At 37.9% G+C, this 12,907-nt stretch overlaps 2 protein-coding genes across 3 annotated transcripts; one reads left to right on the top strand and one right to left on the bottom strand.

The window, feature by feature from the left end:
• Positions 1–543: 543 nt before the first annotated feature.
• Positions 544–5,267, top strand: tex9 (testis expressed 9). 2 transcript variants are annotated; one of them, XM_004067183.5, is made up of 12 exons: positions 544–702; positions 1,628–1,761; positions 2,129–2,192; positions 2,292–2,368; positions 2,532–2,577; positions 2,685–2,758; positions 2,840–2,997; positions 3,280–3,371; positions 3,548–3,721; positions 3,817–3,951; positions 4,814–4,948; positions 5,024–5,267. In XM_004067183.5, exons 1-12 carry the CDS (start codon positions 655–657, stop codon positions 5,099–5,101), a joined length of 1,215 nt encoding a protein of 404 aa, XP_004067231.1. In that variant the 5' UTR covers positions 544–654; the 3' UTR covers positions 5,102–5,267. The 2 variants fall into 2 exon arrangements, with proteins under 2 accessions (XP_004067231.1, XP_078800642.1); XM_078944516.1 differs by lacking the exons at positions 2,532–2,577; positions 2,685–2,758.
• On the bottom strand, positions 5,204–10,434 carry mns1 (meiosis-specific nuclear structural 1). The gene is made up of 10 exons (XM_004067182.5): positions 10,262–10,434; positions 9,930–10,139; positions 9,395–9,522; positions 9,218–9,320; positions 8,195–8,424; positions 7,818–8,034; positions 7,633–7,740; positions 6,737–6,994; positions 6,118–6,243; positions 5,204–5,531 (listed from the first exon to the last, which is right to left on the bottom strand). Exons 1-10 carry the CDS (start codon positions 10,262–10,264, stop codon positions 5,424–5,426), a joined length of 1,491 nt encoding a protein of 496 aa, XP_004067230.1. The 5' UTR covers positions 10,265–10,434; the 3' UTR covers positions 5,204–5,423.
• Between the last annotated feature and the right edge of the window lie 2,473 nt (positions 10,435–12,907).

Raw genomic sequence — 12,907 nt, 5'->3', positions numbered from 1 at the left:
TCCATTTATTTCATTTTTTAAATGGTTTTGTAATGGTGTAGGTTGATTCGATATAATTCAATTGACAGCTTGCCTCAAACCGATCTGGTTGGATCATAGGAATAAATATAATTGATTAAGTTGATTAATTGTTACACTATGACCCTGAAGTGCAAATCAGATCCCCAAACACTCGACACAAAACATTTTAAAGATCACAATGAAAATTAAAGAAAACAAAACAAAAGTTAAAATGCAGCGTTACATTTTAGAAAACAAAACAAAACTTCAAAAACAGTAACGTAAAAAACAAAAATGAAAAAAACCTTTTGGGAAACAAAATTAATTTCCAGAAAACAAAATGAAATTTTAAAAACACAACTAATAGTAACATAATGTGGCGCTAATACTTAACATAAATTTAAGAATATTTACTTAATTAGTACAACTTTAAATATCCCCATGTTTGTACATTTAGAAAACAACCCAAATTGATAAAAGTACCTAAAGTTGATTCATTTTCATAAAATTACCAGCATGTGTCTGATTCAGCAAATGTGATTTTATTTTGAAAGGTCCGGGCATTCGAATGTCTTTAGGGTATTGCCGTAGTGCGTCCGCGTCCTATCTGTTGTTGCTAAGATACCCGAACCTTGTTTTGTTTTTTTCGTCGCAATGGCTGAAAGAAGTTCGAATAAAACGGTCCGGTCTGTCTTTTCAAAGGTATGTTTAAGATTACGCGTCTTATGTAAAGTCTTAAATGTATGTCTCCTGTCCAGCAGGAGTTGAAAGTCTTGTCAGCTCAAATTCATCGCACTTTCGCCAACATGCAGCCTGACAAACTGCCCTTTGTGCACTCGCGTGTGTCTGCCGTTCTTTTGTGAACCGAGTACATAAAAACCATTAATGCTCTCATTTCAGGCGACCTTCAAAGCTGCTTCCAAATCCTCTAAAAAAAAATGGATGACTTCATTGCCCTTTAAAGCTTTTTCTTAAATATCTTTAAAGCAAAAACTACTTTTCTGATTAGTTTTAATAAAGCAATGCCACATTTAACAAACAAGTTTAAACCTTTTTTTTTTAAATCACGAGTTACATTAAAATTCTGGTTTTACCAACTGACAAAAGTGGTTTCAAATGGAAACATTTATTTTGACTTAATAATGAATCAAATCATGAGAAATAAGAAATGTAACCAAACTGTGAATCTAAGTCAAACTGATTCAGTTATACCCAGCTCCAGTTCATTAATAGATTAGATGATTTATTGAATTAAATAAGTACGTTTATCAATCATTAGCTTACTGCAGAGCAATTTTGTTTTGTGTGGAAAGTACTGATGTGATTGTTTCTATTAATTATTCATTAGTAGTATTCTAGTTGTCTTTTTAGTTTTTGCAATTTTTTATATTTTGTCTATAATATGATTATTACTGAGTCAAATGATTAAAGGTTCACAAAGATGCTTCACATGATGTTTCATTTCCTGTCAAAGCCGGTCCACTTTCAAATGTGAAAGAGCATTTGAGCAAGCAGTGAGCTTGATATCCAAGGGAAGGGAAAATGTGGAGTGCCATTAAAACTTAGTCCAATAATTATTTTGACCTTTTTATGACATACGTCTTCATTCTCTTGCGTGTCTTTGTAGACAGAGAATCGTCCATCCTCCACCAGTAAGGCAGGGAAGGCAAAGAAAGTTCAGTTCAGACCGCAGGCAAAGTCTGCCTGTGATCTAAGCAAAACCCCCCCACATGACCTTTTATCAAAGGAAGAGGAGTACAGGTAAGACCGCCACCACAATGCCGTTTCATGTATGATAACAAACATACTTCTGACTAATAAAGAGTTGCAATGACATTTGCATTTAGGAATCTGTTTTCTTTGCAACAGTTTTCCTTAGTAAAAAACACAGAAAACCCTATTCTGTTCCATTATGTATGTATCAGCACATCTGGTGCTCAGGAATTATTCCTACCTACCTCTTATTTAAGTAGAGTTGTTGTCATTTCCTAGTCTTTTCTTAAAATTCTTTCAAATCTAGTGGATTTACATCATTTAATGCTCTTATTCAGCTCAGAAACATTTAGCTATTAATCACAAAGCAGCTATTATTAAAAAACAAAACTTGTTTTTGCTTTACTTTCATCAGATTAATAAATGTGGAGCTTGAAGCCAAAACAGCAGATCTAGTGAGACAAACAGAACAACTCATGGTAAGTAATGGCATTACATGTAAAAACAAAAGTTACAGTAAAACCAGAAGGGAAGGTATCTAAGCTTAAACAGATTCCCTTTTTTAAATCACATTTTAGAGAGAACAAAGTGAAGTTCTGTCAAGGCCCTTTTCAAATGTCCTTCTCTCTGACACCGAAGACATTGACGATTCAAGGTAATTCAGATCTCTAACTCAAAGCTTCACTTCTTTTGGTTGTTAACACTGTGTGAGAGTCTTCCAGTTAAAATGTGCAGTACGAAATCTGTTTTTAATTAAGGTATCACCCAAAAATAATTGCACTTTAAGAAAAAGTTTGGATGTTTTTACGTATTTGCAGTATAACGCAGTTTGAGCCATGTCTTGTGGAGGATCCTAGCAGAAAGGTATCAATCCATCAAATCCAAAATGTTTGTATTTTGTAAAACTTTGAGGCATTTGTCCTTCAGACACTAGATTGTCTTTGTTTTAGTCGCATGCACTTTTTTCCTAGGTGGTGCCCAAAAATAAATTCACATCGGCTGCACAAAACACAAAACAGGGAAAAAAGCCCCAGAATAAATCATTGTGAGTATTATTTTATAGGTCAATCCGATAACTTCTATCTCTGTTACTCTTTAATCAAAGATTTTGCTTGCTTGGTTTCAGAAGTGCAAAGGCGTCTCATAATTCTGCAGCTGGAGATGACACTGCAGATTTCTTTTTGGCAAAAACCATTCAGAAACTGGAGGAGGAGATAAATGACACAGCTTCCAGTGAAAATGCTGGGGAGGACGTGTGCAGCGCTGAAGACTTTCTAGGGTCAGGTACGCTCCTGGCTACTGAAGAAGCACAAAACACAAACACATTATTATGATTTCTTAAGAAAATGTCTTATTTGTCAGTGTCCACAAAATAAATGCACTTCTATCAAAGGTAACAATAAATGTAGTTTTTGGTACTTCATAGTATTAACTTCATTCGTCATCTTTTTTTCTCATTTTCTGCTAAAAAATATGTTTAAAAAAAAGAGAAGTTACAGATAAATATCTTTGGGCAGGCTAAACCTAAACATTAAAACTTGTTTGGTATTCTTTATGCTTTTGAAGGTGTTTCTGATGCTCACATTCGAATTTTAAAAGCAAAACTAAGAATTTTGCAGGAGGAACTGGACCAACTGTCACATGAATATTATAAGAAGGTACTGTATTTTTTATGAAATAGAAATACCGGTACACTTAGAGAAATTGTTAAGATAGTGTTTTGAGTTTTTACATTTCCAATATACATGAATACAAGTGTGGTTAAAACATTTTTTGTTGAACTCAGTTCAACGAAAAAACAAACTCCACTGAACCTTTTTTCATTCTAATGCAGGATGATGAAAACACCAATCTGTGTGCAAAAATTAAGGAGCTTGAGGAAGATCGCACCAGGCTGCAGAGGACCACAAACATTCAGCAAACACAGATTGAGAAGCACAAAGCTTTAGCTGAAGATTCCTCCAAAAAATGTGATGCTCTTCAGCTGCAAGTGTCTGCTTTAAACAAGGTATGTGTCAGCGGCCCAATTGTACATTCATCAGAGTCATGATTTATGATCCTTTTCTGTTCTGGAGAGCTGAATTCTGGATTTGCTCTGTGTAGGAAATAGAACATTTAAAAAGATCCCAGAAACAGGCAGCAGGTGTCCACAGCACAGCAGAGGTCCGCTTGAACAGAGCTCTGGAGGAGGTGGAATGCTTAAAGACCCAGCTAAATAAAAGCAAGCAGATGAACAAGGTAAAAGCACCACAGAGCAGAAGAGCACAGACTGTAAAGCCACAATGTTCACTTCATCCCTTTATTTCCTTCATTTCACAATTTAAACTTTTTTATTTATTTATAACTTATTCTGAAACTGTTTTTGTATCATAATTTACAAAGGAGCAGCAGTGAGATTTATAAAAAAAACAACCTTGTTGAATTTTAGAAGTTGTAGAAAATCAAGAGCTGTTGTTATCTACAGAATGGAAGTATGATTATGAAGATCAGTTTATATCAAAACTAATTGTGTTAGAATTTTCTTCCAGATGTTTGAATCTTGACTTTGGACATTCGCTCATTTTTTCAAAAATCGTTTATATTATTTGCCAAATGAATGGACTACATGTAAGTTACATATAAACTTGCTTTATGCTTGCTCTGCTAAACAATTTCACGAAGTATAAAAACTTTCATTCGACACATGGCACAAATTTTAGAAAAAAGTTCTTCTTTCTTTTTGGTAAGTGATATACTTGTTTGTTTTTTGTGATTTGTTTTCTCTCTCACCACAAATAAACTCTTCATATTTTTTAGAATAGTAAAAAATTTAAAATAAAGTGTCAAAAAGCTCACAAAAGAAAAGATCCCTTAGATTTAAGTCATTTTTCAAAGTATTCGGTCATTTTTACTGTTTATTTTCTATTCCTAAAAATGAATAAAAATGCACAATTTGCCCAATAATTACAGAATATTTACCTTTTAAACATTCATATTAGGACACGTTTGTTTATTCTTTCATGCTTTAGTAAAGCAGCAAGCTAAATTATTTGTCATTTTTAACTGATGCTTCATTAACAATGTTTTTTTTCTCCCTTTCTTTCCTGAAACATGAAATAAGGACAAGATCAGTGAGGACCATGAGAGTAGAGAGAGACTGATCGCTGAAAACAACACGCTTCAGAAACAGAAAGCTGAATTGATTGTGGGCTTCAAAAAACAACTCAAGTTAATTGACATTCTCAAAAGACAAAAGGTAAGTGTGTTACATTTTTTATATCTTGTGTTTATGTTTTTTTTTCTACTGAAATTTGACCTTTATATTTCATAGATGCACTTTGAAGCTGCAAAGCTGCTGTCCTTCACTGAAGAGGAGTTCATGAAAGCTTTAGATTGGGGAAAGTTATAAATACAAAGCATGGTAAAAATAAAAAAAGGTTTTAAATCTCAAAGCTGGAATAAAAATCTGAGCCACAGGCATTTCACATTTTAAAGATCATTTGAAAAATCATTTGCTTTCAACCAATTTTATTGAATGTTATGAATCTCAGACTTAATAAAAACATGCATCTTCATACTGTGTTTTCATTGCATCAAAGGTAAATCTGCCATATAATTAAAAAACTCAATAGAACAGAATTTTTGGTCACTAAAACCCACAGCATTTTCTCTGAAAAGCTACACTGCCCTCTAGTGGCAAACAACAAACAAACGTCAAATGACATAGACATTCAATCTTCTTCCCAACCATCTTCAGAGAAGGCGTCAGGCGGATGGGCTTTGAAGTTCTTTTGGAAATCTTCATCAAAGAGCCCAAGGTCATCTTCACGCAGCAAGCCCTGAAAGACATGTACCACTGAGTGATTCTCTGACAGGTGGATGAAGCAGAGGGAATGATCTGTACATAGGTGCTTAAATGTGTCTCAGGTTAACACTTTAGTAGTGGATAGAGCTAAATACACACGCTAATGCAGTTCTAATGGACTAACAAAACCAGTTTCAGGGGTCTTCTGTTCCTCGATTCAAATACTTGTTGATTTAAGGCCAGGCTGAAAAACAACAGGTTCCGTAGGAACTCTTTAAAAAACTGTTTGGAATGAAGATTTTGGAAGTCAAAATGTTTACTTTGCAAGTCCTTAAACAGCAAGATCTTAGTGAATTAAAAAAAAAAGCACATTAAAGTCTGAAACACATCTGATATCATACTTTTAAGGTGAGGTTAACTATAGTTCACATTTCTCTAATAATGTCACATTTTTGTAATTAAATTGGAACAGCTTACAGCAACACAATGAATTCTAACAAGAGTTGGTCATTCAGACCTGAGCTCACTTTCCTAAAGCATCTCTTTGCTCAGATCGACTGGGATACATGGTATACTGTAGATATCAGGTCTGGAGAAAGGCTTTCATCACCATTTCATACCTGAGGATAGTATCCCAGGAGTTTTGCTGCATGACGCTTCAGGAGTTTCTGCCTCTCTTCTTCTATTATCTTTCTATGCAGAGCTTCCGTCTCTTGTTCGCGGGCTCTCTCCTGAGCTTTCATTTCCTTGAAACAGAAAAATCAAGATAGTCTTTACCAAGGAAAGTCAATGTAATCTGAGAAGTAGTGAGAAGAAGAAAAGTATGTAAATACAATGTTACACTGAATACATATCCAATCTATTCATCTAAAATAGATTATTAAAAAATTTATATTGATTAAACTAACTTATGAATCAATTTCCTTTTAAACACAATTTTTTTTTTAAAGGGAAAGGGAATCTTTTTAATGTAAGAATTTCTATTCTAATTTTTCAAATTAAATCGTTAAAACAAAACAAATTTCTTTGGGATGGAAATCTAAATCATAAATTAGATTCACAAATTGAGTTAATTGTGAATCTAAATTAAACAGATTCAGTGTTGTGGGAGTGATCCCCAGCCCTGTTGTCAATTGCAAAACTTGCATTTTGGGGAAAAAAAACCTAAGGTGTAGCAACGCAACATCGAAACCACCTTATTGATGATCCCATGATGGAGTTGGAGCGTATGAGTCATACCATGTCAGCCTCGCGCTGCCGTCTCCTGTCCTCTAACAGTTTCTCCACCTCTTCTCTATGTTCAAGTTGCTTCCTGCGGCGTTTTTGTGCATTCATCTGCTCAATGCGGTCGTCCTCTGCTAACTTTGCCATCATCATTTTCCTAAAAACCTCCTCTTCTTCCTTCTCCGCCTGCCTCCGCATCTCAATGAAAGCCATTTGTTCCTGGCAGGATTGCTGCATCATCAGCCTCTTTCTGATCTTTTCCTCCATCTCTTGCTGTTTGATCAAAGAAAAGAAAATAATAGCAGCAGCAGTAAAAATTATAGAAATCTTTGATAAAAATGATAAATAAATGATAACAATTTAAAGAACACTTTTACGGATATCTGTACAGTTAAACCAAACTTCAAAGCACAAAAAATCAATATTTAATCATATTAAAACATATCAACCGAATGTTGTTCATAGAGAACTACAAAAATTAAGATTTTTTTGAGTTGTGAGCACAAGTAACTATCTCTTCTACAAAATGTTTTGATAAAGCTGGCATATTAATTTATTATCATTACTTTATATATTTTCTAATAATTGTTTGCTTTTAAGGAATCTCACAATTTGTTGATGCAGGTTTGCTGCAGTCAGTGTTCATTCTCAAAAAAACTTTTTTAAAAGTCTGTTTGTACATTCCAAATGTTGAAGAAAAAAAAGTAACCAAGAAAGAAGCCAAGGATGCTCAATATGTAATGATGGAGTCATGATGGGATTTGAATTTGTCTCTCCACTCTCAACCAACCTTTCTGCTGTTTTAATGTTTCAAAATAAAAGTACTGTGTTTGAACCTGACCCATTTTAAAGAATGATCTACAGAAACTACATCTTTGCACATTTATTTTTTTATCTAAATGAAATCTTACAATTTCCCTCTGACGGTTTGCCTCCTCTTGCTCCTCCAGATACAGCTCCTCTCGAATGCGCTCCATCTCTTCACGCTGCTGCCGCTCTTCTTTAATGTTCTCACACAGCTTTAGAACAGAAAGGGGGGATGCCCGTTATAAACTGCTCTCTGTGTCGGTAACTGAACTGTGAAAAATGTGTTAACCATTTTGTAAAGGTGATCTTTGGCTTGTTCACGCTCTTTGATTTTGGCCATTCTGGTTTCCTCCATTTGCTTTTGCTGGCTTGCAAACTCCTTGATGCGTCTGTTTTCAGCCTCCACCTTTTCCTGCTCCATGCGTCTCCACTCAGCCTGCTGTTGTTTGAACTCTTCGATGTCCTGCTGAGTGGCTTTGACCTTCTGTAACTTCAGCTGTCTTCCTCTTTTATGTAAAAGAAAAAAGTTAAATATTAGAATTAGGGCATCTAAGTTGCTGGAAAAAAGAAGAAGGTGATATTTGCTGAGACACTCTCTAAACTTTAAAACAATGTTCAGAATTCTGTTGTGTTTTAGTACAAAGTACTCCAAAATAAATGACTCACAGTTGATCTTCCTCATAAATCTTTCTGACGATCTCGTCCACCATGAGCTTCTCTTTGAGGAACTCCTCATATGCTTGTTGCCTCTTGCGCTCCTGCTCGACCAGCTGCTGTTCCAGCTCTTTCTGGTACTGCAGCTGCTGCTCATAACGTTTCTGCTCCAGCTTCTGCTGCTCAATTGATGCTTGCTCATCTTCACTCTTTATTTTGTGAGTTAATTCTGCATCTTCACGCTGAAAGCACAAAAAACGTTCAAAAGTGTTTTAAAGGTTTGTACTTTGGAGTCATTTCTTTTTTGTTCTAATATTGACAAGATAGAAAAAAGGAGTGAACAACAACTGGCATCTACTTTAAGTAAAGATGAATATTTTTTCCACAATAGAAGGTTTCCATGGTAAAGTTAAACATCACAAATGTTTTTTTCTTTATTAAACCTTCATGACTGTCTTATTCAGGTTACTTTGGGATCTTGTATTTTGGTTTGGTTTAATTAGGTTTTTTTCAAGCAATAAAAACAAAGGAAAAACACAAAAAACTAATAATAAAATAAAAATACATAGGTAGGCTAATTCCATGGGTGTGTGATTGTGGCCCTGTGACAGACTAGCGACCTGTCCAGCATGTCCCCGGCCTTCGCCCACAAGTGACCGGGATAGGCTCCAGCAGCCCCGTGACCCAGAACGGGACAAAACGCGTTTAGAAGATGAATGAATGAGATTATTTGATCGACTGCTTGATTTATTGTCAATGCAGGACAATAAATTTAGACTATTTTTTCTGTCACTGTCCTTGCCAAACGTATACAGTCAAAAGGAAAGCCCTTACTTTAAATAAAGTTTTAATAAGTTTAAATATCAATTGTTGTTCACTGTTCTTTAGGGGGTAATGTATACTTTATACAAGCAGATTTTACATTTTATTTCTTCTGACTGGTAAGCAAAAACCACTGGATGTTTATTTTTTTTGATAAATTAGTGTTATTGACTGTTTCAACCTCAACAGTGAGCCAAAGAGGGCAGTGCTCACCAAAGTTTCAAACCTCTTCGCTTCCTTCTCAGCAATTTGTGCAGCTCTTTCCTTATTCAGATATGCCAACCTCAGCTTTGTCTCCAGCTCCCGAAGCTCCAAGCTGAACGTTAAAAAAAACAGGAAAGCTCAATTCAAAAATGTCTGTTTGTTCAACCATAACCCAGAAAATCTTACCTGTTCTCTCGAATGCGCTGTCTCATTCGTTCTTCCCTCTGCCTCTCATGGTTGATACGAGCCAATTCTTGGGCCATTCTTTCTTCTTGTTCAAGCTGCTTCTCTCTGTCTCTCCTTTGTTCTTCTGTCTGTAAATTAAATGAATGCACATCATTTCTACAAGCTTCAGTAAAAGTAAAGAATATTTTATTTGATAAAAACAGTTAAGTCAAGCTTTGCTTGTTTACAATCTTTCAAAGAGCTAAGTGAATGCCAGTTCATTTATTTGTTTGCTTATTTGGTGATCAGTATTGTGTGTTGTGACTTGACATGACTGGTGAATTTCTCCTCTGTGGGATACATAAAGGTAAATTTAATTTTTTTAGGTTTTTTGTGTTTGGATGGTTCAGTTGGGTGTGTGTAGGACTGGCGCATGGGAAACCAGGGTTTGTTTCCAAGGGGGGGTCAGCCCGCCCATCCAAAACGGTTTTTATACACAAATTAAAGTGCTTTGTAGACAGAGAAATGCTCACAGAATGTCAGAAATCAACCAAACCTTTTGGATAGCAGTCTCCAGTTGTCTCTGCTGTAGCTCCTGCTGCACCTGTCGCAGGTACCTTCTCCTGTCGCTGCTGTCCTCCTCTCTCATGCCGGCCTGCAGCTGCTTCTCTCTGTCCAGACGCCGAGTTTCCTGCTCTCTCCGCATCTCCTGCGTCTGCCGCTGAGAAATGAACCTCTGCTGCTGGCTGTGCATCCAGTGTCGACTCTATTCCGGTCGAAAAACGGGTTACAATCATTACCTCGAACCAGTTAACTGGTGGTGTGGCACAGCTAATGGCTAGTATTAATAATTAAGCTAGTCCGCCAGGCCTGGTGGATAAAACTTACCATCTTTCTAAAGCTTTTCAGCGAATAGTCTTCGTAAACCAACCCTCTATCGTTTTTACTATCAAAACCCAACTGAACTTTTGAGTTTGCGAAGTAATGTTTGTTCTGTCAAAACTTCAGCGTTTTGTTCGGTGTCGTTCGTTGTCCTGGGAACGGCGGCTCGTCTTTAGCTCAGCCAATGAGAAGAAGCGCAGACCGTGACGTCAGCACCAGGAAAAGGATCCGTCTCAACCTTTTCTTCACCAAAAAAAAAAAAAACCGAAAAGAAAAGAAAATAACTTTTTCTTCAAATAAAACGTTATAGAACGTAATAAAAATTACTACAAACAACAAAACTCCAAAAATATAAATGAAATAAAAAATATATAAATAAATATAAAACTATTAAAACTAGCATAATCTAGCCACAGGGGATGCAAGCCCGTTACTTCTGTGCCGGTCCCAAGCCCGGATAAATAGAGAGGGTTGCGTCAGGAAGGGCATCCGGCGTAAATATTGCCAAAATAACCATGCGAATCATCCACAACACTTTAGGCATACCGGATCGGTCGAGGCCCGGGTTAACAACGACCGCCACCAATGCTGTTAACCTACAGGGTGTCGGTGGAAATTTGACTACTGTTGGTCGAAGAAAGAGGGGAGGCAGAAGGGTCCGTGGCCAGAGAGAGAATGGAAAAGGCAGGAACATAGGTTTGAGAATAGGGACTCTTAACGTTGGTACAATGACAGGGAAAGGCAGAGAGCTGGCAGACATGATGGAGAGAAGGAAGGTAGATGTACTGTGTGTGCAGGAGACAAGGTGGAAGGGCAGCAAGGCACGTAGTATTGGAGGAGGATACAAACTGTTCTATCATGGAAGAGAAATGGGGTAGGAGTGATTCTGAAGGGGGAGTTTGTAAACAGTGTTCTAGAGGTGAAAAGAGTCTCAGACAGGATGATGAGCCTAAAGTTAGAAATTGAAGGGGTGATGGTGAATGTAGTCAGTGGGTATGCGCCACAGGTTGGCTGTGAGTTAGAAGTGAAGGAGAGATTCTGGAGTGAGTTGGATGAGGTCATCGAGAGTATCCCCAGAGGAGAGAGAGTTGTTATTGGAGCAGACTTTAATGGGCATGTTGGTGAGGGCAACAGAGGTGATGAGGAGGTGATGGGCAGGTTTGGTGTGAAGGAAAGGAATCTGGAGGGACAGATGGTGGTGGACTTTGCAAAGAGGATGGAAATGGCTGTAGTCAACACTTACTTCCAGAAGAGAGAGGAACATAGAGTGACATACAGAAGTGGAGGTAGGAGTACTCAGGTGGACTACATCCTGTGTAGACGAGGTAATTTGAGAGAGGTTAATGACTGCAAAGTGGTGGTAGGAGAGAGTGTAGCCAGACAGCACCGCATGGTGGTGTGTAAGATGACTCTGGAGGTCAGGAAGAAGAAGAGAGGGAAAACAGAAAAGAAGACCAAGTGGTGGAAGCTACAGAATGAAGAAACTTGTGAGGGTGGTCAGGATGAGCTTCCAGATGACTGGGAAACTACAGCAGAAATTATCAGGGAAACAGGTAGGAAGGTGCTAGGTGTGTCATCTGGAAAGAGGAAAGACGGTAAAAAGACTTGGTGGTGGAATGAGGAAGTACAGGAATGCGTCCAGAGGAAGAGGTTGGCTAAAAGGAAGTGGGATGTAGAAAGGACTGAGGAAGGTAGACAGGAGTACAATGAAGCGCAGCGTAGAGTGAAGAGAGAGGTGGCAAAGGTGAAACAGAAAGCTTACGATGAGCTATATGACAGGTTAGACACAAAGGAAGGAGAGAAGGACTTGTACAGGCTAGCCAGACAGAGAGACAGAGATGGGAAGGACGTGCAACAGATAAGGGTGATTAAGGACAGAGATGGAAAGGTGCTAACAACCCAGGAGAGTGTACAGAAAAGATGGAAGGAGTATTTTGAGGAGCTGATGAACGAGGAAAATGACAGGGAAAGAAGGGAGGAAGATGTGGTTGTTGTGGAGCAGGAAGTAGCAGAGATTGGAAAGGATGAGGTTAGGAAGGCTCTGAAAAGGATGAAGAGCGGAAAGGCCGTTGGTCCTGATGACCTACCTGTGGAGGTATGGAAGTGCTTAGGAGAGACAGCAGTGGAATTTCTAACAAGGTTGTTCAATAGGATTCTAGAGAGTGAGAAGATGCCTGAGGAATGGAGGAGAAGCGTTCTGGTCCCGATCTTTAAGAACAAGGGTGACACGCAGAACTGCAGCAACTATAGAGGAATAAAGTTGATGAGCCACACAATGAAGCTGTGAGAAAGAGTAATGGAAGCCAGGCTTAGGAAGAAGGTGGAGATTTGTGAGCAGCAGTATGGTTTCATGCCCCGTAAGAGCACCACTGATGCCATTTTTGCTTTGAGAATGTTGATGGAAAAGTACAGAGATGGTCAGAAGGAGCTGCATTGTGTGTTCGTAGATTTAGAGAAGGCGTATGACAGGGTGCCGAGGGAGGAGCTGTGGTACTGTATGAGGTCATCTGGAGTGGCAGAGAAGTATGTCAGAGTAGTTCAGGACATGTATGAGAGAAGTATGACGGTGGTGAGATGTGCTGTAGGTCAGAGGAGTTCAAGGTGGAGGTGGGACTACACCAAGGATCAGCTTTGAGTCCTTTTTTGTTTGCT

This window comes from Oryzias latipes, chromosome 3 (genome assembly GCF_053564925.1).
Source record: "Oryzias latipes strain Hd-rR chromosome 3, Olatipes_Hd-rR_3.1".
Taxonomy (NCBI): Eukaryota; Metazoa; Chordata; class Actinopteri; order Beloniformes; family Adrianichthyidae; genus Oryzias; species Oryzias latipes.
Note: the sequence above shows the minus strand (reverse complement) of the source record. Positions and strands in the feature narration are given on the sequence as shown.

Excerpts from the sequence above, each read along its gene's own strand:
- tex9 (XM_004067183.5), top strand. The coding sequence starts at position 655 with ATGGCTGAAAGAAGTTCGAATAAAACGGTCCGGTCTGTCTTTTCAAAG. Across the intron at positions 2,369-2,531 it reads GAAGACATTGACGATTCAAG|TATAACGCAGTTTGAGCCAT; the intron begins GTAATTCAGATC and ends ACGTATTTGCAG. Across the intron at positions 2,578-2,684 it reads TGGAGGATCCTAGCAGAAAG|GTGGTGCCCAAAAATAAATT; the intron begins GTATCAATCCAT and ends CTTTTTTCCTAG.
- mns1 (XM_004067182.5), bottom strand. Across the intron at positions 6,995-7,632 it reads CAAACCGTCAGAGGGAAATT|CAAGAGATGGAGGAAAAGAT; the intron begins GTAAGATTTCAT and ends TTGATCAAACAG. Across the intron at positions 6,244-6,736 it reads GGCAGCGCGAGGCTGACATG|GAAATGAAAGCTCAGGAGAG; the intron begins GTATGACTCATA and ends TTCTGTTTCAAG.